Consider the following 25,604-nt stretch of genomic DNA (forward strand, 5'->3'; position numbering starts at 1 on the left):
CACTGCCTGCTCCCAGAGCCTCCCCAGCCCTGACCACCTGGAAAGTCTTGGGTGTTTTCATAAAACCACAGCCAGTGCTACCAGCAACGCTTCACAGCTGCCTTTGGGGGGACAAATGGATGGAACACAGGCACCCTCTGCTTCTCCCAAGGATGCCTTTTGAAGGGTCATGACTTTTCTGGCCTTCCCCATTCCTGGGAGGATTAGCCATCCCCCTTAGCAATGAAAGGCCAGGGCAAAGTGATAGTGCAGGGCTTTCCAATCCAAATTACCCAGTGCCACCAGTTGTAAAGCCCTTAGCTTGTAAAACCCCTGCTTGCACCTCAAGCGATGCAATGCAGGGGTGGGTGCCGAAGGGCTGGAGCTGCAGCGGGCTAGGGGGAGAAGGGACTGTCCTCAGGGGGGCAAAGGGTGCGAGGCCCCCCAGCGAAAGGCCTCCCCGCAGAAGGCTGGGGCATACAGCAGCCAGGCTTTCAGGCACGAAGCCCTCGCTGGGCCTGCAGCCCCCGGGTGTGGGGCCCTCGCTGGGCCCGCAGGCCCCGCCCTGGACCCGGGGCCTGCGGGCCCAGCGAGGGCCCCACTCCCGGGCTCATGTGGAGCGAGGCCTCGCTCCTCAACCCCCCCGCGCCGCCGGCCCGGAGCAGCCCGTATCGCGCCCGGCATTTTTTGTCGCCTGCGCCCCGCCGTAGCCCCATCCGTTGCCATGGCGACGGCCCCAGCGGCCTGAGCCCGCGGAGGCGCAGGAAGCTGCTGCGTCGGCCTCAGCTGGGGGCCCCGCTACCCGCCTGGGCATGAGGCGGGTACGGGGCCGCTCTCAGCCGCCTCTGCGGGGAGAAGGTGAGGAAAGGGCGGTGGCGGAGCCGCGGGAGGGGTCTACTCGGCCCTCCCCAGAGCGGCTGCCCGGGACCCCGCTCGCCCGGCCCGGCCTCCGGTGCCTGCCCGTATGTCCCCGGGAGGTGCCGATGCCCCAGCGGGGCTGGTTGCATGCTTCCTTCCGCTGCCCAGCGCTTGGCTTTCTGATGGCTGAACATCCGAAGGGGTGAACCTGATAACTGCCGGCTGATTTACAGTTAACTAGTATAGTTAACAACCAGCGTCAACTCAATCACCTCTCCTCTGTCTACGGTGACTGAGTAAGCCCTGATGGTGACTTTGTGCCCCTTTTTTTTATATCCAGCGTTTTCTGTAGCTGGGTAGAAAGGAGTGCTAGGCATACCCACAGTGTAGGGCACCCTGCTGGGAAGGGGAGATGCTGTGTCCTCGAGTCTCTTCACATCTAGCTTTGTTTTTCATCAGTATTGGTGGATAATCAGTGCATCAGCTGCAAGAGAAGCCATCAAGTCATAAGGGAAAGGCAAGAGGAACTTCGCTTCTGAAATGGGGCAGACGAAGGACAGACGAAGCATTACACACAGCTTGCTTCCTTCTTGAGAGTCTGTTACCAGACAGACACTGCTGTGGGATGACTGCAGCCTCAGGGATAGTTCAGCCAAGAGCTAGCTTACGCTTAGCTCTAGTTGCAGTTCACCACATAAAAAAATCTGTCGAATTGTATCAAAGTTTTTGATATTAAATAACATAATGTTAAAACCACCTGGTGGTATAATACAGCAAAATCTTGCAGCAAAACAGGGATTCCAGGGTCTAGGTGGGCCTGGCTCCCCATGCCAGGGTCTGATTAGGAGAAAAGAGAAACCTGGGAATTTCTTCAAATAATCTGAGTGGTTTTTGTAACAGGTAGCTCAAAGTGATGCGTAAGCAAGTTTTCAACAACCTAATGAGAAAAATATCACATGATTAGTAGCTATTTCTCATCATTGATGAGCCAGGTGCCATGTAGCAATTTAAACTGTGAATGCAGGCAGATACTGCTAATTTCTTCAAAGACTGAAGTTAGGAATTTTTTTTCCAGCCTGCTTGTTGATAAGACTGTGCTGATGAGCATAAGTTATGTTCTTTTGTATTCTTACCCACTACTTCTCTACCAGTTGACCCCAAAAGACATTTCCAGCCCTTTGGCTGAGACTGATGCAGGACTATTGATGTACCAAGATCTGAATTGTTCTGCTTGCTCTTTCAGCATGTTGTCATGCGTGCTGTCTTCCAGCCATTCGGCATTTTTCTGGTACTGGAACTATTATCAAAAATACCGCAAGTGAGCTAGAGACCTCCTCCTTTTCTTTCAGCATTCTCATGTGCAAGTTAATCAGACTAATTGAAGTTGCTTATCTCTGTTAGATGTTAATTTAACATCCTCTTTAGTTACTAAGGAACAGTGAGCATGGTGCAGAGGTACCTCAAGTCAGCTCAGGTCCCGCAGAGCTTCTTAGTGCCGGTTTTGCAATGCTACCTCTGACCTGCTGCCTGTATTGTACTCCCTAGTAACTGTTGCACCCAAGTATTCCATGAAGCAGAGCAGCCCAACTCTCTGTTGTTAAAAGCTCATCCCGGCTCTGTGGCAAGCAAAAAGCAACAACTAATAATCCAACACAAATTGAAAAAAGGAGAAATCGCTTCTGAGCTCGTAGCTGTTGTGCAAACAGGAATCATAAACATCAGGAACTTCCCAGGTTATGGTTTGTAACTCATCTTTGCAGTTAAGTCTTGCTTTCTCCTGCCAGGAGTCCAGACATTGTAGGACAGCTGAATAATTGAGCTGGTTCCTGCATGGATGTCCTGCATACGTAACTTTCTGTTCTGTTCTTCTAGCAAGTCTGCTTTATACTTGTGTTGTGAAGTAACTCCTGCTTCTTTTCTCCTTTTTGTCATTACATTATGAGTTCACTTTTTCAGTTTCTAGTCTTTCCACTCCTTTGTTGCTGACAAAGGAGTCTCTGTTTGCTTGGATGCTGTGTAGTGCTAAATTGTGGTTCCAGACCACGTGCTCCAGTGGGGCCACTTGCTCTCACTACACTTCTCTGCACTAGCTGAAAGGAAAACATGGCATATCTGAGACAGGTGAAAGTGTTTGTTCTGCCGTCATCCATAACAGCGTTCTGACGTGAACACATCCCCAGACCACAGCATATCGTACTGCATCTCTGGACTGCCAGCAAAATACCCTCTTTGCTCTTTTTACTCAATTTAGGTCTAGATCTATTCAAAGACTGGCAAAACCTGCAAGTTTCCCTTAGCTTAAAGTTTGGGGTATTGTTGTTTCGCGCAGACATCAGCACTTGCTTTTAGAGTGTGTAATTGGTTTTTCCCTTTTGTTACTATCTATCACAAATCCCCTGTGCAGAGAGAAGTGTCTCCTCAGATGTGTCATTGTTTTAGTCTCTCCAACTTTCTGTCCACCTTGGACCATATCTCCAGGACTGGGGCTCAGTCACAATATTTTTGTATCACATATTTTTTGTTTTCCATTTTTGATTTCTGTAGATGAATATCTGCAATAAACCTCCCAATAAGACAGCTCCAGAGAATTTGGGTGAAGCTGTTCCTGAGGTGCAGGTCCAACGTGCTCGAAGGAATGGCTGGAGCTGGCCTCTGCACCTTTTCCAGATTATTGCCTGGTTGATGTACCTCTTCTTTGCGCTGGTTGGCTTTGGAATCCTGGTTCCTCTCCTGCCCTGCCACTGGCTGCCCGCTGGCTATATCGTATCCTTTGGTCAAGAGGAGAACATGGACTGTAATAAACTATCAGTGGGACTTTTTAAAAATAGTTGTTAGGTAGCATAGAAAGCATAGGGGAAAGCAGCTGAGCCAGAATCTTTTTCTGAACTATAACCATAATCTTGATCTTCTCATGTCTATAAAAAACAGTTATTTTGAGATCCTCTCTGCCCTTCAACTTTAGGGAGGTCACTGATGTTCAGCTTGTCTCCTTCATCACTCTCTGTTAAGGTGTTAATCTTTGCCTCTGAGGCTCTTCTGCTGTCTACTTCTGCCTATGTGTCTCCTTTGCTTTATTTTATTCTTCTACAAGTGTGCTGCAGGGTTTGAGGGAAGTTGTACTGAAAGCCCCTCCTGAAACATCCTTGCTGCGATGGGCAGCCACACCTCCCTGTGCTAACTGAATGAGTCTTGAAAGGCAGCTTTGTATGTTTATGATTATATGGTGTGGTTGCTTGTGATAGCTGGCAGTTGATCTTCTCCCAGGGCCCTTCCCTGTCCTCTGTAGAAAATCTGTGAGTGAAAGACAAGGTGGTGTAGTGTGAACCTCAGGGGAGAGGTCTGTCGTGGGACAGTCTTGAGCAGCAGTTTAATACACGTCTAACTGTCCTCTAAATGTGGGTAGAATCAGAAGATGAGGTGCTTATACTGTGAAGGCATCTTGTCTTGTGTGCTGCCCAGCAAAGCCTAACTCAGCCCAGCCTGATGTGTTTTCCACCTCCTGTCCTCAACCCACCTCCCTAGAGCTGTGCGTGCTTGCTGCTCCTGCAGCTGGGAAGGATAGGGACTAGAGATGAGGTGTGCCAGGGAGCAATCCCAATGCTCCCAGTGCCACCTTGTACTGTCACCTGCGCCCAAGGAAGGAGCTTCCTCAAGGCCAGGCCCTGACTCCTGGTGGACTAGATTGTCTGTGGAGTGGCAGACTTGGAAGAGGGTATCCTGAGATTTGAATTTAGTATGTAACAAGGTGGTGAGGGTTTATAATTTGTGAGCAAGTATTTGCTTTTGTCATCTCTCCGTAACATCTTCCTGGTGAAAATAAAACTGACTAAGTGGCTCAGTGCCACTTAGTGCTTTCTTAGCAGAACCAGATAACCAAGAAATATTATAGAGAGAATCTTGGGAAAAGTTCTGAAGAGATGGGATATACACTTACAGCATTTATACATCTGATTTATGTATGTCCAAGGAGCCTTTGATATGTTTGGGATGCTTTTGCTTATCGTTTTAGTTACACCTGTGTGATTTAGGCACTAATATCTTTAGCTCACAGTGGTCTTACGTCTACTTATCTTACCCAAATCCTTGGTATTATCACGATTCAAACCTCGTGAATTTGTCTACCAAATATCTTCATAACTCAATCTAAAGTCACTCTAATTCAATAGATTAATGTATCCCAAAGTTTTACTACCAGTTAATAAAGCACTAATGTCTCTTTTATGTCAAAGGCAAATCCCTCCCATTCTGCTACACCAGTCATCAGAGCTCCAGTCAGCTACACCTCTCAAAGACCTCCTTTTTCTCCTTACTATGCTGCTCTGTTTTCATAGGTCTTAGTATGATCAATGATGTGCACATCTGCGTGTATAACAAATAAAACGGAATGTTAGTTTTTGCACTCATACTCATTTAGTTGCAGTATATTGAGAAGCAAACTCTCGAGCACAGTGGTACTCCAGGCATACAGGGTTGCTGCTTTGTATTTGTATATTCTTACATATTTGTACATTCTTTCCAAATATCAGCAGTTACTTCAGGCGTCTGATCAAAAGTACTGCTAAACTGTATTTGCTCTGACTTGCTACTGCATTTAGAAGTAAGAATCCAAACAGGTAATATTTCAAGAAACAATGACAAATCCTGGATACTGTCTGTCTGTAAATTGTGGAGGAGCTAACTTTAGAGGGGTGATCCTCTTCCTTGGGATTCTGACTAAGGAAAAGGAAAGCAAGGTGATCAGTATTAGTTCCTTTATGTGACTTTTTTTTCCTTTCTTGGAAGTTTGGTCTTGTGAAGGGGCGTGTGCACGGCCTTAACTGACTGTTCCTTTCCAAGGAGTCAGTATGGACTAAGAAATGTGGATCTATGTCAACAGTCTGCACGTGTGGTCAGATTCTGGTAAGTAAAGGTAATTTTTAAAAACTCCTCTGCTAGGAAGGGCATTTCTGTGAGGCAGAGTAGTATATAATAAGGAGGGTTGTTCCTGTAGATTCAGTTATCTTTTTCCAGAGGCTCAGATTAATGTGCTGCATCAGTTATATAGTGATTTCTAATTCTAAGCCATATATTTCTCATCTGTGTGGGCTTTGTGTATTAAGGATAAAAATATATGCATTAAATCACTCATACAATCCTTAACTGTGTACTTCAGTGTCCAGGAGTGTGTTTTATCTACCATTTAGTTGTTCATCTTACTGCAGTCTCCATTGATCCTGCGGATGCAAATGTGCGAGAAAAAAACTATCTAGGGCCTCTAGCCACCTTCAATCGTAACCAACATGCACATGTCATTGAAAACCATCATTGCCATGTCTGTGATGTAGATGTGTAAGTATCTTCTCTTTTTCTTCTACTACTCTGTCTTCTTCACCATTACACTTCACCATTAGTCTTTAACATTAGACTATAAGATTGAAATTGAGCCCCTGAAGCTCTGTAGCGCGAGTTAAACTTCATCCTCTGGCAGGGTTCAGTTAGTTGGGTAGCTGCCTGCTGTCAAATGTGTGCATGGTTCTGTGTTTTATTTAATTGCTCACATGTTGTGTGGAGAGGGCTGTACTGTTCCCTGTTGTCTGGATGTTGGTGTTTGACCTAACAACGTGTAACTTTTGTGTGTGTGCTTGTATCTGGCTAGATACTAATATGGTAGCAGGAAATGCTTGGAGGGCAGACATTAAGATCAAGCTTTGTAGAACTGCTAAAGGGTTTCAAATAAGAAATCAATGATCTCCAAATTAGAAATCACGCAGTGCATTGAAAGGCAAATTTTGCAGTGTTTGGGATTGTGGTCCAACGATGGCCAATATGGCCAATATGTTTGGGTGTTGAAGTGTTCTACATCTACCTGATGTGGAAGGTTTTCCCACTATTACCAGGATCTCTACTGCTGTATCCCCCTGTATTTGTGTCACTGGAAAGTCATGGTAATGAGCTGGTGCTGCCACACTAACGCTACCCTTTCTTTGGCAGGAGTGCCAAGTCAAAGCACTGTGGAACTTGCAACAAGTGTGTGTGTGGCTTTGATCACCACTGCAAATGGCTCAACAACTGCGTGGGAGAGAGGAATTACTGGTAAGAGACTGGCATTGTGACAGAAGCACAACACTGCATCAATAATGTCACCCCTTCTCTTCCCGAGATTCTCCTGCATCTCAGTCCAGTCTGTACTCAGCCACAAAGAACCACTTTTCTTTCAGACCTTGGCTGAATAAAATCAGTCATGAGAAAACTAGATGGAAAATGCAAGCATGATTGTGACATTCAAATAACCAGGGATAAACTCCTACACTTAGAATTTTGTAGCTGAACATCTGCTGAAGTTACAGCAGCATATAGGCACCTCTAATCTGTGCCAGGTTTACGGTAAAGAATAAGGAGGCTATCACTGATTATTGCTTCTCAGTTTACTTTATTGCACTAAAACCACATGGAAAGCAGAGTTGTTACTTCAGGGTGCCCCGTTACACTGCCTTGAGATTTTGTGTAGGGAGCTCTGTCTGTCCTAGATATACTTGACTGTTTTGTAACCATGGTTGCTCTAAAGGGTCACAGTTTAGTCCTTCAGGGTAACAAATCAGAAGTAAGACTGTTAACCAGTATCTATCTTAAGTGTAAGAAAGCCTCACAGTAATTTTGGATAGCTGTCTATATCTCCATCTTTATTAGAGGTTGGGATTTTGAATTGTATGTGTGATGTTATTGAAGCTACTCGGATTTCTCACCTTCTTGGCAGGCTCTTTTTGAATAGCGTGCTGTCTGCCATTCTGGGCCTTGGGCTGCTGCTGCTCGTTGCTTGTTACGTCTTTGTGGAGTTCTTCATTGACCCCATGATGCTTCGCTCCAGCCGGCACTTTGATGGTACTAGCAGTGCTTCTGTTGATCATCCTGTGAATCAGCCAGCGTAGCTTGATATGGGATTGGATTCTGTGGGCTCTCCCACTGAGGAGGAACTCAATTCCTTACTCCTTCAATTTTTTATTTCTGCAAGAGTATCTGCTCAGCTGGACGGAATGTCTTTCCTTACAGAGCTAACTGCTCGTCCTAAAGGCCTTGCAGACACAAGATTTCTTAGGCCTCCAGTGCATAATGGGTCTGCAGCTACTTTTGAGTTAACAATATTTCCAGCTGTAAAGTTTAGTTAGAGATATTTAATGCCTGGATAATCTACTTACTTCCAACTCTTTTTGTTTTACAGCTCTAAAGAACCACACAGACCGCTGGTTTGTGTTTCTTCCTGCAGCTCCTGTTGAGACTCGGGCATCTGCTGTTTTGGTCACGGCTGGGATTTTTATTCTTCTGAGCCTAATGACCGTGATCCTGCTAGGCCACCTCTTGACCTTTCACATCTATCTTAGTAGGTATTATGTTCCTGTCTTCTGCATCCCCATTTCATTTTCGCTTAGCTTCTTCTACTCATTCTGCATTCACTGTGTGTTCACCCGTGTCACAAATATACACACATTGTGCAAGATTGCCATTGAAAAGGTAGAAAATTTGGATTTAACATTATACTTCTGATTTTTCCCCAGTACCAGGTAGGCTTATCAGTGCACGTGCAATATGGGGCTTGCATTGGGCCTGTGCATTCATGTGTCTAAGCTGTGTTATCCTGGAACTGAAAGCACGTGGGAGAGTAGTAGAGAGGCCAGGTGGGATGAACTGGTTAATTCCAGCTCAGTGCCAGCAATGGCAGATCCAGATTGGCTCCACATACAGGCTTTTGTGAGTCTCTTCACTGTGCTCCCCAGTACTTCTGTTGTGTGAGAGAGCCTGTTTCTCTGTTACCCCAGAGAAATGTGGATGGTACTGATCTAAATTTCTAATAGGAGGCCTGACGTCCAGGTCAAGGTCCCTTTATGGAAGTTGTACTGTATTGACACAAAATGACTTGTGGAATTCAGAGGAAGAGGTTTTTAGAAAGGCTCCTCATTAGATCTACTTGTTGCTCTGTCAAGAAGGGATATTTATGTTTCTTTATGTAAAGATGGGCATCAAAAACCTTTTTTCAGCCATCATCTAAGATTAAGCCAATGCTATTTGGCTGCCTGACTTGTCATGATGAGAAAAGATCTTACACTTGCAGTAGTTGGTGGTGCCAAAACTAGGGAAGAAGGGATGTGGTGGAGGAGAAATGAGGACGGCAGTTACAGAGGATCCTTGGATGGATTTTTAGGTTGTCAGTTAACAGCGATGCAGATGCCAACACAAACTAGGTCAGCACAAACCAGTGCAGCTCCAGAAGGAAAATAGTTTCACCGCTGAAGTGCACCGGGTGAGTGTTCCTCAGCTGGCATTAACGTTACAGTTAGTGAGGTCATGGATGGTCGTTTTCCTTTTACAGCCTCTTTGAGCTTAACTTAAATTTGGTCACACTGCGATTTTGCTTTCTTGGTGGAATTGAAAGTTGACTTTGCTGAGTTAATGGCGATGCCTGGAGATTTCAAAGGTCGATCTAACACTTTTGAAAGACTAAAAGCATAACAAAGCTGGGGCGCTCCAGGAAGATTTCTTTTGGATGAAAAATAAAGGATTATTAGGTTTAGTACTGCGCGGTATTTATCCTGTCTTTGTGTACAGCTTCCACAAGAGGGTGCTCCCTCCTTGGGATAAAGACATGCTTGCTCTTGTCAAACCGAAACGTACATGTGTTACGTTAGTTCTACTCTGGGTTTGAGGGATTTTTAGTTACTGTCACCTCGGGGTGATTTTTTTTTCTCTTTCAAAATAAATTTTGAGCCAACTTAACTTTTCTGGATGAATTTAAATCTTTATGACTTACATGGAAACAGAGTTTACTTATTGTTAATTTTTGTTAACATTTTATTACATTAAAATCTGCTACCCTATTGAAACTGATTCCAGCTGTGCAGAAGTGTGGTGTGTAAGTCCTTGCTTAAAAGGAGCGATGTTACCATATTGAAGCCTATATTGTGTGTTCCATATGAGTGTGCATTACACTTACAACTGGGATTCAGGGAGATAGACAAAGTATGTCTGGTTTAAATTCCTCTTATTTCACACCTGGAATTGTCAATAGTCTCATCTGAATACTTTAAGGTAGACAGTGTTGGAATGAACTGTCTAACCTCTTTTGGGACTAGAAATAGAGTTTACCAATTAAAAAGTAATTACTACTCATGAGTATTTCTTCATAAACCTTTTTTTTTTTTTTAAATAATTAAATTACAGAAAGAAAATAGCACCCCTGTGAGTGGTATTGCCTTTAAGCTTCACATAAAAAAACATGGCTTAAGTCAGGTATGGCTATGAAAATTTTAGAATCTAGTTTTGTTACAAGCACAGTGAAACTTTCAGAATTACTGTCCTGATTTTAATTACTCACTGCTATCACTCAAATGGAAGGAAGGAGGTTATTCTCAAAATAGTAGGTCCATGTATGCAAAATTACGAGTCTTGATTGAGACTCAGTTCTAGAGGCATTCAATGAAGCATGGCACTTCAGAAGTTTGGAGGGAGGATATTTTTTTTTCTTCAATACTGAGAGGCCAATAGTAAGCAGAATAAAAAGAAAAAAATAGTAGGGATATAGGAAGGGAATATAGGAAGGGATATGGGGCTTTTCACAGGCTATGATTATATATTGCACAGTATGTGCTGCAGTGTTATCTGGCCAGACAACTGCAGTATTTTTTAACTAAACAGCTCTATTAAAATATTTTAAAAGTTGCACGGTTAAGTATTCAGAAACCAACAAACTCTAAATTAAAAATGGTTTATAGCCCTTTGCTTATGAAGCAATATTCTGTTTCTCAAATAAAGCATACAGTACCATTCTAGGAGCATTTGCCATCACCCTGCACTGTCCCCGTTAAATGCATTCACTAATCACTTGGCTGCAGACTCACATTCATTTTTATGGTCTGTCTTCCTGGCCAAATGGATCTTGAATTCTTATTTATTCATAAGGTCATTGCTTTAACAGGAGGGGCACCTTCTCCTCTGCTCTCCCTCACTTTCCTGTGAAGTAGTCCTGTGTTTAGGCCACGGTTTTGAGAAGTAAGATGTTACTGATACAAATGCCTTCAGGCAGAGGAAGGATTTTAGTCTGGATGTCCCACATCCTAGGCATCTGCTTTAACTAGTATGCTTCTGTAAAAAGGAAGAATGACTACCAGGCTGTGCACTAAAAACCTTCAGCATTCATTTCTGGGTTTTGTGCTCTAAAAATACGTACCATAACAGGGTCGTTATGGGAGGAATATCTGAGTTTTGGATCCTCGTAACGTTTTGGGTCTCATGAAGAAACCAAGTGGCTCAGAAACGTTACGTACTTTTGGTCATTCATGGAAGCAGATGTGTTTGTGTGGGGGAGCCCTTCAGAGCACATAAGCTCAGGCACATATAAACTCTGAACACGTCTATTTGGCACCAGATAGGTTGGGCATTTAATGCTCACTGTTTTGGACATTAAGTGTCTCGATCTCCTCTACAGGACACACTAATGTGCTGAATTTCTTTTCTCCATTTAGCATCACATACCTTCTGACTACTCACTGAGCTTTCTGTATGATACAGATCTTACCCTTGTTGGGTACGAGTAATGGATTTGCTCTGAAATGAGCTGAATAAATTACTACAGTATAGAAGGCTGTACCGTGTATATGAGGCTTTAGAAGAATAGTGGGACTATGAGAAAGTGTGATGATGACAACAAAGGATATAGAGATATACAGTGCAAAGGTACTTTTGGCTTAGAGTATCAGTCTTCATGTTTACAGTTACTCTTTGATTGTGTAGTTATTCAGACTGTTTGTATAAGTGTAATCAGGGAGTGGCCTTTCCTGCACTGACAGCTCTCTTTCTTTCCTCCCAGTGTGGAACAAATTGACTACATACGAGTACATCCTGCAGCAGCGTCCCCAGCAAGAGGTGAAAGAGGTGGACAAGCAACTGGAGTCTTGTCCCTCCCAAGTGAGACCCAGTCAGGTACTTGTTGTACTTTCAGTCCATTTCTCAAAAACAGCCTCGCTTGTCCACAGTGTAAAGTTTGCTTCACTTTTGCAAGCTCCCAATTTTAGAGGCAGTTGCTAAAGATAAGACTTTAGAGGTACTTTGGTGGAGTTGAGTAGGATGTGAGAGAGTTTAAGGCTTGAAATGCGATGAACACTTCAGGCATAAGCAAGTACTGCTTTCAAAGGAATCAATCCCACCCACTCTCTTCTTCCACCACTTGTTTTGGGCCCTATACTATCTATTCTCTTCTGCCAGCGCAGCTGTTCATTACAGTCATGCAGTGAACAGGGTGGGGGAACTCATCTGGGTAAGGATAAACTTTATTAAAAAAATAGTTGAGCTCGTGTTTAGCTGGCCCAGCTCCCTCCCATTTGGTTCACCAAGCAGTCACATAAATGCCTGTGTCAGCATGAATGAGGATGACTGAAGAGTGGGAAGGGTCCTGTCACTGGAAAGGACAGGACCATCTGTTTTGGTGGCAGTGCACATCTTGCTGGCTTATGTGAGTGGTATCACAGGTCGTGACTGAAGGTGAGACAGGCTCTAAGGCTGGAGAAACTGGGGCTAATCATCAAGCAGCTAATAATACCAAATAGTTTAACCATCTTGAAAAGGAAAGGGACACCAATAGTCTTCAGAAATGACCCAGATATCTGCTTTTCTTTCAACTGAGTCTACATAGTAAAAAGGGTCCTTGTGAGTACCGTGATGTTGATATGTATCTCTGTAGAAAGATTTCTACAAGCTGTTTAATGCTATTACACTCTGTAATGGCATATATATTCCGCTATGAATTGAAAGGTTCAGTGTCATTTATTTTGCTGCAAGGCAGCTCTATCCCTGTAGTTACTCAAAATTTGAGTGGACAAATTTTGTACTGGCTTTGATGGGGGTTTGACTAGAAACTTCCAGAAATTCTTCCTAGTCTAAATTATTTTGCGATTCTGTGAGCCTGTGTAACTCTGTCTAGCTTTATGCAAGTAAGTTACCTACTATACAACCAGTTTTATGTTTCATAAGAAATTAATTAAATCTAAGCTTTATCCAAGTATTCTGTGTAGAGATACTGGGATCTCTCTGGACTCATTCATAGCTTTTCCCTATCAAAGCAAAGGGGAAAGTGAGCTAATTCCCTTCCGTATAATATGGAGACCCCAGCTTTTCGTATACATTTTTTTACTGCCTTGGAAAAGTTGAACTTTCAGTTTAAACAGAGGTTTCCATAACAACAAAAATATTTGGCACTTTGTCTCATAGAGCTTTGCTTACCATGAAAATTAGAACAATAATAAAGCATTAGCTCTAATCATTTCCTAGTTACTGAATTTTGATTGGTAGACTCGGTGTGTGTGCACATTTGGGATATAGCCATTCAATAATGGCTGCGCTGGTGCTTGTCTAGTTATGTGTGAATATGGTTAATTTGAAGCAGCAAGCCTGGAAGAAGCAGGGTGAAAGGAGTGCTGTGTTTCAGGACTGCAGTTAGTACCTTGGGGAACAAGAAAGACTGGATGATGCCCAGTAACATTGTTAAGAAAAATGTTAACCCACCACTTGTTTCTTACATAGCAACAAGAGATAAACACAAACAAATAGACTGGAGTAGGAGTACACCAAGTGACTTGCCTTTTGTAAGCTGTGTTGACTACAGCCTTCTTTAGCTTGAACACAGAAATCCTTTGTAATTGATCCAAGATGTTGCAAGCATAAAATGGAAATCATCCTCTTCCCACTTTTGTCTCAACTGTTCATTCATTTCAGGGAGTAAGAAGAAACATATAATTCCCCTTTAATCCTTGGTTTTGAGCCTTATTCAAACTTGGGTGTTGGTTTTGGCTTCAGTTTTCCATGTTTGTCTGTGGTGAAGTCTTCAGCTATGTTCAAGTTAAAGGATTCTTGTTCAGATTAAAGGATTTTTATGTGCTTGTAGAATCATTCTCAGAGTATGCACAAAATGAAAGCCCTAATTTTGCACACTTGAGTGGTTCAAATGTCACAAAAAATGCAAAACAGTTGGACATATACAGCCTTTGCCTCTATTACTATACCCAAAGCAGCATATGTGAGTAACAGTTTTTTCTGTAGGCAGTTGCATAGCAGTCCAAATAAATATGAACTAAACAAAAAATGATGCTTTAATGCATAATTGCATTCATATCAGGGAGCTGCTTTTCATAGTGAGGCCAGCTGGGATGTGATTTTTTTTCACATTCCTAAAGTTTTGAACTTGCTTTGGACACTGATTCAGGTTGGTGAGGTTTGATTTTAAATAATAAACACAGATTTTACTCAGCCTCCCTCACATTTTCAATATAGCTTCTCTCTTCCAATGTCTGGTTAAGATGAACCTACTCTTCACTCTCAGCCTCAACGCTTGCAACAGACCCACTTTCCCTGGGACAAGAACCATTTTTTCCTGTTCAATTCTGCCTCCCCTCCAGCCAGACAAAATTTCAGGGCACTGGCTGTCACTGAAGTGGATGGTGAGAGCAGCTGCAGCAGGCAAGGGATCTGAATTCATCCTGAAGTGGTAACCATGAAACTTGGGGTGGACATGGCTGGTATTCAGCCTCTAGAGGAAGTCTGAGCATGACCAGGATTTGCAAGGTGGCAATGAACTTGGGCGGTCTGTTGATTGAGCAGTCCGTTTTCAGCAAGAGTAAAAGCTGAATCCTAACAACCCAATTGCAAAAGGTGGCTTCGTCTTGCTGTTGCAGTTGAAGGATGCTGGCTGTCTTGCTAATGACTGTGAGAGTGGAGGGAGGCTGAGACTCTGTGCTGTGGTTGTAGTTTTTGTCACACTGAGAGAACGTTGTGTTTTCTACTGATCGAGCCTTCTTCCATTTGCTTCTGCTAGTCAGCTCTAACGCTTTACTTTCATTTATGTGGCTGCTTTGGTTATACATAATTTATAGAAGGCTGAAATGAACAAAATTCATTTTAAAAAGCTCTTTCATTCCCTGCTTGAAAAGAGCTGTTCGTGATATTCTCAAGATGTATCCTTTATTAATATCCTTTGAAATGCCAGTCTTGCAGTCCTGTTTGTATGCTGTGGACATTGAGTCCTGATCGTTTTCAGTTACTCTGTGCAGACTTATGAGGATGTCTCCTGCTTCAGCTCATTTCAGCCACGGCGTGCTTTCCTCTGAAAAGACCTATATCTTTCTGCCTGTATGCTTACAGTGACACGAGATTGTGTCTGGTCTCCTTCATTTGTGACTCAGGTACATGAGGCTTGAATGTAAATGTTAAGAATTTGGTCCCCAAGGAGATCTGAGGAAACATTTATGTACACTTGGTGTTCAGTCGATGATGAGCAATGATTTGACTTGAGTTACAAGTTCTATTTGAAATACATGTGATTAATTTCTGCAGATTATTAATCCTGCACTTGGATAAACCCTGCCTATAATAGCCCCAAATAGCATAATTCTCAAATCAGAAAGTTCTAATGTTTCGGATTGCTAAACCAATTCCCTTCAAATTTGATGTCACCACCTATAAAACAGCTGCAAATTCCTTTCCACCTCTTTTTTTTTTTCTTTACAAGACCAATTAAATTCAGAGCATGTTACAAAAGGCTGAAGTCTTTCCAGTTTGGCAACTCTCTTATCTAACAATTACACAAGTACCAAGACTCCAGACAATGATGCCAAGATGTTCAAAAGCAACTAGTAATTTTGGAAGTATCTCTTCTGGCGTGTAAAGAAGGCTGGCCAAAGTTGATCAGACCAGTGTGCTGGCCAATTGTGGAAGTTGAAAGAGCGCAGGAGTTGTAGTCCCCAGTACTCTCTCCCAGCACTTGGCAATGTGTTAGGGGCTTCTGGAGCACAAAGCTTCAAACGGCTTTGTATTTGCTGGTTTCTCACACAAACTCGTCTCATTTCTTCTTGAATCCATGTAATATTTAGCACCTGCAGCATCCTATGGCAGTGAGTGCTACAGCTTATTTCCATGCTGTGTCAAAAATGCAGCCTTTCTTCTGTTTCTTTTGAAACTACTACCTGATTTTTTTCATTTGATGCTCCCTAAATGTTGTGTTAGAGAGATGGTAAACAATTATTCCCCATTTGCTTTCTCTGCTCATACCTGTCCTGAGTATTTCCTCTCCTGACTGAAAAGCCCTGACCCATTAGCTGTTTCTTGTACAGAAACTGCTCCATACCTTTCATTGTTCCTGTCACTCTTCTCTGTATCTTCTTCCAGGTCTTCTGTGGGGGAAGATGCTGGAACACTATACAGAATCCAGTGTCCGGGCTGCTGATGAATTTCTTCAGTAACATGAAACTAATTTCTGTTTTCTTTTTTTATGCCTTTCCTTTTCATTCCTATCATCTGAAATGATTTCTTGGCTGCCACTGAATGTGTAGCTCCATGAATTCTTTTCTAGTTCAGAGACCATTGCTTCATATGTAAAGTTTACACTACTTTTCCCACATGCATCACTTTACATCTTTACATCTAACAATATTGATTTTCGTGTGCCATTTTATCACCCCATAATTCAATATTGGAAGAATCTTCTGCAACTCTTTGCAGTTGGCTTTCATTTTTATTGCCTTACATAAGGGAGTATAATCACCAGACTTCATCTCACTGTTCTGCTCTTTTGTCGACTGTTTATGAATCTGTTGAAGTGCAGAGGCCCTGGGTCTCTCAGGAACCCGCTTGTGGGATGTCCAACTTTGACTTCATTTTCTCAAGTTTGCTGATCAGGCTGTTCAGACAAATAGGTCTTCATGAGCTTGTTTAAGCTTTTTTGGAAGCTAATGCCTATTGCATTTAAAATGCCTCTGTCTTTACCACCTAAAAGTTGCCTTGAAATGTATATGTGTCTTTATAGTCACTGCACACTAAAATGTTTAAGAGGAAGTTGTCTTGCTAATTATTCCCGTTTAATAGCAGCTGAAAAGTAGTGTCAAGGTTCTCCTGAGCATGGTTTATCCTTTTTGACAACAGGGCTTCATACCCTGCGTCACTTGGTACTCTGACTATCTATCTTAACTGTGTCCTTTTGAGGGAGAACTGGGAGCCCTTTTCTGTAATGCAGACACTTGGATTTAGGAGGCTTATTCGTTGAGTCTTCTTATATGTCTATGAAAGTATGTAATTTTAAAGTTCAGGATGGCATTACTTTGAATTCATCTATACCTGAGGCAAATGAGCGATATATCACATTATTTTTTTAAAAAACAGCACTGTTATTAGCCATACAGGATTCACACAAGAAACAGAAAATACTTTATGTTTTTCCTATATGTTGCATGCTTTCATTTTCCTCACCTCCATTTTGAATTTAAAAGAAATTTTTTGCATTCACTGCTTAACTCCTATGATTGAACTGTATAACTAATGAGGGCTTTAAGTGTTATTTTGAATGTGGTCCCAAGAAATGATTAAGCTGGTCTCTGTAAGTGCACTCTGATTTGATTTTGAATCACATGAAATACTGGCTGGACTAAAAGAATGAATCAGGGACTTCTAATTGTCCTAATCTTGGTTTTCCATCTTCTTAAGCAGCAGACTCCTGCTGAGTTTCGGCTGTGCTAGCTATAAGGATGGAAAATGTCTGGCATGTAGCTGAGGAAGGAGGAAGAAGACATCTCTGTAGTGAAAATCCCTCTTCTCCTTATCTCTTTCAGTCCATATTGGTCTGAAAATGTTAATTCTTTTTTTTTTTGTTTTTGTTTTCAGGAAGCAGACTTTTTTTCACATAACCCTGGCTATACAGACCCTGGTATTCAAGTAGAGGAGTTCTCAACAGTAACTTCAGGAAAAGGGTGAGTAAAGTCATAGATAGGAGTCTCCCAGCAGCATGTATGGTGAATAGGAAATTGTCATCAAAGTCACTGATGGATCCTAAGACAAAAGTACTTAGGAGGATAGGGAGCACCAATGTTTTGACCAAGGCATGGTGAAATCTTTGAGTTTCAGGAGGGTAAATACCTGCAAGAGTACTTGTCTCCCCTCCCCTGAGAAAATATCTTTCCTAGAATACTGTGTTTAGGCTGTTTTATATTAAAATTACTTTAAAGCTGCCTGATTTGTCTTGTAATTCCTATATTGAGCTCATTATAGTTATATGATTTAATGCTGTCGAGAGATGAATCACAACAGCAAAGTTTGTAACACAGGCAAGCACTCATGGGAAAGCACCATCCTTGTCTCTTAAGTAATCCTTGCCTATTAACTCATGTCCCTGGGGAAGGGAGAGGAAACCCTTCATATTTTGCACAGTTGCGCAGGAAGTTACCCTGCAGTGTTGCTGGGAATGCTGTGCAAGGCGAGGGATGCTTCGGTCAGGCAGATTTGTACGTGCAAGCAAAGTAGGCATCAGAGTTAAATTGTGTCTAAGGGAAGTATCTTGTATATCTTCCATGTGTTTTAGCTTTTCAAAGCTCTATGTCCGCAATGATGAAGCTGACCCTGAGCAGAGCTCCTCTCCTGACCTCCCATCTCTTCACTTTGCTGTCCCTTCTCAGGTAAACAGGAGACTTGCTACATACCGTAACACCTGACGACTCACCAAGTTGCATGGGCGCACACCCACTCTAGTGTGAACTGTGGTTACCTCCTTCATACACATGCTCTACCTGTCCTCAGAGTGTATGTGCAGGGCTGTGCCCTGCAGTCACTACATCCAAGTGATACTCTCCTGTCTCAGCTTACACATGATCAGATATATTCTGCAGTTCCTTCATAAGCTTGCAGCTCAGCTGTAATACATGGAGCCTGTACAATATCTTGCTGCTCCAGTGCAGTTCAGTGACTGTATTTATACTACTTTGTTGATGTAACAAGCTGTACATGTTTCTGTAGAGCAAAATCTAACAGTTTATACGTTCAAATATGGAAGTTAAAGCATCTGCCCAGGGAAAGATGGTGTGTATGGATATGAAGCTTGAGTGTATGAAACAGCTGTCCAAAGTCAAGTTTTCTGCGCTCTTAATATTCCTGTACCTATGTCCAGATGCTCTCCCGCCTTGCTCAAATGGCAGGTGGTGGTGCTCTCCCTCCTTCCTCCAAGCTTATTAATCAAAGTCTTGTCATTTAGATGATAAGAAAAATTCCTTTTCAACTATACTTGTACTTTGGACAAGAGCTGTCTCTCTCTTGGGATGTCCTGTGCTATGTGACTTTTGGTCCCCTCTTCTAGTTTGACTCTACAAATGCATTTGTCTACCAGTCTCTCATACATGCTCCAGCTGTATGAGACAACAGCTTAAAGGTGCCTACACACAGAGAATCGCTGTATGCAGACAATATATGTGTGCATTAATACCTGTTCTCTATCATTGCTTTATAGTAACTCAGTCTTAAACTATAAAATATTATTGGTCTTTCATCATACTTAATGCTCATTATTAAAAATAGGAGGAATTAAAAAGAGGTAGGAATTAAAAAGAATGTCTCATTACTTTGGGCTGATGAAGTGACTTCCCTTCTCTTGGACCACTTGCTTTCACAGCGACAGAAAAAAAGAAGAAAGAAGACGCATAAGGTTTCTTCCTCAGCAATGGATGGCAGATCTAAAACACACGCTAGACCTTGGCCCTCTTTCCCAGGTCCCCAGTCAGGTGAGAGTGCACCAGTCAGCTTCTCTGCTTCTGGATTGGATTTCTGGTTGCTGGCACACAGAAATGAAGTGTGTCATGAAAACCCAGCACTGGCAGAAAGTTAACTTGCCTAAGATGGGAAAATGAGTGCTTCTGAGTGCTTGGAGATACTCTAAATGATCAGACTTGGGTACACTGCTGAGTGTAGAATTCTGTACATTTTCATATCTAATTTTGCATAAATATATGTATGATTTTCTTTAACACTAGTGGATCAACCATGTCAGAGTTTCTGGGCTCGTTAATGTCTTTGTGGGGCTGAGGGCTCTCTCTCTCTCTCTTCTTAAGCTTTCTTCTCCCTTTCTTTCCATCTGTAGAGTTCCCAGTCATGGCTGCTGCCACCTCATCTTCCCACAGCCTTCGCCTCTTAGTGCCAGCTTTTCCTCTGAGAGCTGCTGTGCCCCCCAGCAGCATCGGCCTCATCCAGGTGGCAGGACCCCCAGCTGACTATCACTCAGAGTCTGCCGAGTCCATGCATGAGATTCCTGTAGCTCAGACTCGCCTTGGGAGCATGTCCCTTCATGGGCCTCCTAAGAATAGCTCAAGCAACTCTCAAGACTATCCCTTGTCCCCAGACAATCCCAGAGGCGACAGGAAGAAGAATCTGTACTCTGGGCACAAAGTAAAAAGGAAAAGCTGCCAGCAAGACAGAGGCGTGGAACAAGACCTGGAACTTTTTTCTATGATTCCTGCTGTGTTTGTAAGTAAGAGCAGTGGAGAACCTCATGTCTCTCAGCCCCAGCCCAGTGAGAGCACATCTGAGCCACACCACAGAAAATGCACCAGCAAGCAACATGTGGGCAGACATGATCCGTGCTTCAAGGACATAAGGACAAACACCACAGCGGCCTAGTGATCAGCTTTCCAAAGCCATAGCCTTTGGGGACAAGGCAAGAGGTTCTCTTCCTATTTGTATGTTGCTATTCAAAGATCTTGACTCCAGTGACTCATCTTTTTCCCTGGAGGTAGCAGTGTCCCTTTACCTGATGATGTCCATCTTCCAGCAGAACTAGCTGACAGGCAGTAAAAGCCCCGCTGCATCATTGTTTCTGGCTGCTGCCTATTCCTAAGCCAGGAGTGCCCCCAAGCCCAGTTCCACTCTCCTTGTCAAGGAGAACAGTCTCCCCTGATAGGGATGTGCCCAGGGCTGCTGCTGGTTAAGGACTGCAGTGTTAGTGCTCCGTAGAGTGCTGAGGGACTCATCCCTGCACTGCGTGCTTGCCATCAGACTGCAGTAAGACATTTCTTGCTACCCAACCAAAAGCAAGGGGCAATAAGGTGGCAAACTTGTGGTAGGCATGTTGCTAGAGAGCACTCGAGTGCTTTCCATAGGAAAGGGCTGTACCCTCCTGGCTCTCTGCACACTAGCACTGCAGTAACTTTCTGGGAGAGTGTGTGGGGAAGAACAAGGCTGCATCTTTGTTGTTCCCTGCGCCCTGAAAACTAAATTTCCCATCTGCTTACACCCTGTCAGTCTTTGGATCATGCACAGGGGCTTCAGCAGGTGGTCAGGGAACAACCTCAGGATTGCCCTGTCCCTATACCGCTTTCCACTCTGTGTCCTCAAGCCAAGTTCACCAGCATGTATTCTGTAAGGCAGCGTAGTTTGACCTGCTCCACCTTCCCAGCAGCCTGGGGTGCCCCACAGTGCAGCTTTCTCATCAGAAGCTCTGGGATACAGCAGGTCCTGAAACCTTTCCATTTCCTGGGCTGCCAGATCCACATTATTCCACAGCCAAGCCTGAAGTCTCTGTATTGCAGAAAAGTCCCACACCAGACACTGAGGCATGTAGCCAGTGCCTGGAGTCACAGCACCCTGTGCTGGTGGTGAGAAGCAGAGAGCTGTCTGGGCTGCTACACTACAGTGCATTCCCTGCCCTCTTGGCTTCCCCAGGCAACATGCCCCGTTTCAAATTCCTGGCTGAGCGCTGAGGCTGGGGCTGCCAGCAAGCCCAGATCTGCCCAGCAGCCAGCTAACCTCAGAGCCCTGGATAGCAGCTACGCACACATCCCAATGGGCCTTGCCACCAGCATGGATGTGCCTGACACGATTTGTCATTTGACAGCTGCGGCACCTGCACAGCCCCTGCCTCCCCGGCACAGCCAGCACCCTGAGCATCTGGCTTGGCCAGTTGCACCATTTTTGGACAGGCCCCCAGCGCTGTACGCTGCTGGCGTGTGTGAACACATAGGTGCACCAGCAGAGAAGAGGAAGCCTAGGAAGTCTTTATCACCCTACCAAATGTTCTGATGCATGGAAACTGCAAACAACCCTTTCTCCAGACTACAGTGGGTGCAGGTTAGGGAAGGACAAGACAAAGCATGGGCCTGTGTGAGTTGAGCTAAGCTGTTCCTCCGCTTGCCTAGCTCAGTCTGCAAGCATTCATCAGAAATGGTTTAGAACAGGATAGCATCTCTGGGGACAAATGCTCTTTGGGCACAGCAAACATGGGACAGGCAGGCTGGACTCCCAGCCCAGGAGTTGTATGCACTTCCCAGCCCAGCTGTTGCCCATCATCCCAGTGCTCACACTGGCTTCTGTGCTGCTCTGAGGTGCATGCCAAGTCCACTTCCCCTGGAGCTTTAGGCCCAGACAGTTTTCTTTCTGGAGAGCTCACTTCAGCAGAAAGAGGCAGGAAGGCACCTGCTGTATGTTGAAAGCCAGTAGCTCATTCCAGTAGCACCCCTGAATGCCGGCAGCTGGCCCAGCTCCCTCAGGAAGCACCCCAGCACTATCACCTGGCCAACACCATGCTGTGTGGTGCTCATGCAGTGGACATTTCAAGTAGTGCTTGCCTTCAAGGAAAAGGCAAAGTGCTGCAGCTGCTCCTGGAGACACATGATCCTTGCAGAGGTGAAGCTGGAGTAGGGGAGTCCTCCCTTTGCTGAAGGGATTATGGGGTAAGTGTGGCTCATAGACAGGACCATCCAGTCTGAGCACTCCCTGGGACAGTCCTTGGGAAATTCTGGCAAGGCAGCGTAGACACAATCACTGACCCCAGGCTTCTTTAAAGGGCTGTCTTAACATCCTTTTATGTTGTCTGAATTTTGACTCTTGAAAGAGCTGGAATGAGGAGCCTTGACTCTTCATCAAATTATGTGAGCCATTGATCAGCAAAAGTGAAATCTTATGTAGCTGTTGAAGTCATTATGTCTAAATTTGCAGGAAGGCTGGGCCTGTGGTCACACTCCTTGCAGCTTCCCTTGCTGCTGTGGCCAGTGGTACCCACTGGCAGTGTGACCCTTTGGAAAAGCAGGCATGTATGGGACCAATCCTTGTGGACCAGCAGGCATGGCACTGCTTGTCTGCAGAGACCAGGGCATCTGCTCACTGATGGATCCTGGTTAGACAAAGTCCTTCCAGTTGTTTCTCCTTGTGTCTACTATCATCCAAGAGAACTACACCCTGCAGTAATGCTGGGCTTAGGGTTTTCAAAGGCCAGCTGTCCCTCCACCCAGAAAGCATTGGTAATTTCTCTCCAGCAGGTGCCCCTGAGCAGACCTCATGTGTTTTCTTGCCCTTTGTTCATGCAGAGCCTGCCCCAAAGTCATGTATGGAGCTCTTTAGTAGCTCTGTCCACAATAAAATTTTCTATGCCCTTTGCTAAATAGTTTCCTCCTTTTTTTGCAGTCATTCATTTATCTGCCTGGTTGATGGCCCCACAACTTTTCCCTGCACCTCTGATGTCCCAGCTGGGCTTAGCATCTTAACCTGTGTGGGTGACAGCAGTCCCCTCTCTGTAGGTCTCTATGGACTGCCTTCCCTGAGGGGTAGGGGGTAGACCACCTTCTCCAGGAGGTATGTAACTCCAGCCTGGTTTCTGTGCTGCAGCAGAGCGAGCACCACAGGGAGGAGGCCATTCTGGCTGTGCACCATGATGCAGGAAGGCTGCTGCGCCCTTTGGGGTGAGCGGAGCTGGGTTTCCTGGTCTATCATATGTCTAAGGAAAGAAAGGTCCAGCATGTCCCGAGGTGTCAGGTTCTGAGCACAAGCTGGGAAGGAAAGGGATGTCCTACACTGCTAGCAGTTTGCTGGGACATGACCCTCTCCCGGAGCACAGGGCTCACCCTCAGGTTCACCGCTTAGTTGTCCTTCCCTTCCCAGGCTGTGCTCACCTGCCCATTGTCCTACTGACAATGGCCCGTAAGCCCCAAATTCCCCTGCCACACACACAGCCACCCACCTGAGAAGGGTCTGCCTCCAGAGACCCTGACAACCAGTGCAGAGCCCCATATGCTGCTGGGCTGTACTGGTTCTGTCCTGCCCTGCAGGCTTCTCTGCAAGGAGCAGGAGCCCGTGCTTTTTGTTGGAGGCCAACAGGATGCCCTGGGGACCCTGATTTGGGAGGTAGGGAAGACATCCTTCTGCTGCCTGCAGCTGAGACATGGAACATTTTCTCCACTACATCAAGTGCTGGAGGAGGAAGAATAAATCAAGGCTGCAAAATGTGCAATGCCTTGTCTGTGCATTGGGGTAGCTGGGTGCTGAGCGAGAGCCAGGCCCCAGCAGGATGGGCTCCCAGCGCTGCCAGCGTTGGACTCTGATCTCCTGAACCTCTCATGGGTGGCAGGCAGGATTGTGTATGCCACATGGTGTTTGATTTTGTCTGGGTTCTGTGTTTTCACCACAACCACATTAAAGGAGGACTGTAGAAGACGCATATTGGGCACCCAAGAGTGAAAATGGTGAGACTGACATGGTTTTAGCTGCTGGGAGAACTGCTCTCTGCCCCAGATCAGTTCCCAGCAAAGATGAACCTTTGCAAGTGCGGTTGAGCATCTCAGCTGGGCTGCTTCATGCCAGGAGGGCCTTTTGCAGATGCCACTTTGCAATATATTAGTGCCCTGAAAACCCCGGCTTTGGGTGCTGTGTGTGGTATCCCACAAAGTTGTGGAAATTTTCCATGGCAGGCAGTTGGTACCCTTCCAGGATGGGCACAGCAGGGGCAGGCACAGCAGGCACAGGCACAGCCTGGGCTCGCTCCTTCCCCACCTCATTTCTGTCCTTTTGGGACCCTAATGTTGATACCTGTGGGTTCAGATGCTGTGGGTATTTCTGCTGCCCAGGCAAGGCTGACGGCTGCTGCACTGGGTGAGGAAGCTCCATAGCAGACCTGTGGCAGTAACCAAAAGGAAGGAGTCATGTTAGGGTACCGCCGCAGAGGCCACTGTGCAGGCAGAGCGGTCCTGGACACCACACCAGAGGATTGCAGTGACCATGAGCGAAGCCCTTGCTACAGCCCGAGGCCATCAGAGAGCTGGGTAAGGTGACAGCAGAAGTCCTGATGCCTTCAGCTCCCCATCGCTGCAGAAGCATTGAGGTCTGGCGTCCCTGAGCAACTTCTCCAGCGCTAAATAAATGGTTTTTTGCCAGGGCACAAACTCTCCCATCAGCAGGAGGCAGCACCCTGGACTGGCCATTCCCACAACGAGCCGCTGCAGCTTTTCATCAGGAACAAGCAATGCCTTTGCAGGATGGTGACAGCTTTCCGGAGTAATTTAAAATCATAAATCCCAGTCCCTGGCCACTTGCCAGCGGCTGTGCCAGGCCTCGCAGTGCGTTCCTCTCTCAGCCTTGGCATGGGACGTATGTCCTGCTTGCTTTCATCTTTGGGTGTGACTCAAGTTTCTTAGTTTTCTCTTTGAAGTCAAGGGGACCCTTCCTTTGGGAAACCATTTTTGGTGAGTCTGTTCCTGGGCTCTGTTTTTGACGCATCCTGAGAGCATCTCAAGGGGCTGCCTTGAATTGCAGGAGGGAAGAAGGAAGCTCCTATCAGAGGAGGGTGCATTTTCCCCCTCCTCTTTGCCCTGTGCTGTGCATTGCGGCTGGGACCCCAGCTCGAGCGGTGGACCCCCCTCAGCTCTGCGTGCCGCTGGCACACCCAGCACACACACATGCACGCCACGATTGTGCTGCTCATCAGCCACAGCTAAGCCCCATTAATGCCTTGTGGACACGCTGTTGCTGGGGTTACCGTATACATATTGCACAACCTCCGAAACACTTCCCTCTGTTTTGTAGCAACTTGTGCTAGAAAAGCAGCGTTCCCGCATAACCTCATCCCACCCCAGATGCAGCCAAGCCAGCGACTCATTCCTGAAACAAGATGAATCCGGGGAGCCTGTGGTGCCCAGCCCCGGGGGAGGCAAGAGGCAAAGAGGACAGAGGGTGAGTGC

General features: G+C 45.1%; 1 protein-coding gene across 6 annotated transcripts; it reads left to right on the forward strand.

Annotated features, from left to right (window-relative positions):
- Positions 1–556: 556 nt before the first annotated feature.
- On the forward strand, positions 557–23,026 carry ZDHHC1 (zDHHC palmitoyltransferase 1). Of its 6 annotated transcripts, none has more exons than XM_075510384.1 (12): positions 557–837; positions 2,383–2,576; positions 3,382–3,600; positions 5,990–6,165; positions 6,808–6,909; positions 7,571–7,695; positions 8,033–8,191; positions 11,672–11,784; positions 17,506–17,591; positions 18,200–18,293; positions 19,280–19,388; positions 19,745–23,026. In XM_075510384.1, the coding sequence occupies exons 2-12, from the start codon at positions 2,574–2,576 to the stop codon at positions 20,278–20,280; spliced, it is 1,722 nt and encodes a 573-aa protein (XP_075366499.1). In that variant the 5' UTR covers positions 557–837; positions 2,383–2,573; the 3' UTR covers positions 20,281–23,026. The 6 variants fall into 6 exon arrangements, with proteins under 6 accessions (XP_075366499.1, XP_075366502.1, XP_075366501.1 ...); XM_075510387.1 differs by having other exon boundaries at positions 2,383–2,570; XM_075510385.1 differs by lacking the exon at positions 557–837 and adding an exon at positions 983–1,133.
- The last annotated feature ends 2,578 nt before the right edge of the window (positions 23,027–25,604 follow it).

Source organism: Mycteria americana, chromosome 8 (genome assembly GCF_035582795.1).
Source record: "Mycteria americana isolate JAX WOST 10 ecotype Jacksonville Zoo and Gardens chromosome 8, USCA_MyAme_1.0, whole genome shotgun sequence".
NCBI classification, from domain to species: Eukaryota; Metazoa; Chordata; class Aves; order Ciconiiformes; family Ciconiidae; genus Mycteria; species Mycteria americana.

Coding starts and splice junctions, on each gene's coding strand:
- ZDHHC1 (XM_075510384.1), top strand. Junction 8,192..11,671: donor GACCTTTCACATCTATCTTA/GTAGGTATTATG, acceptor CTTTCCTCCCAG/TGTGGAACAAATTGACTACA. Junction 19,389..19,744: donor TTTCCCAGGTCCCCAGTCAG/GTGAGAGTGCAC, acceptor TTCCATCTGTAG/AGTTCCCAGTCATGGCTGCT.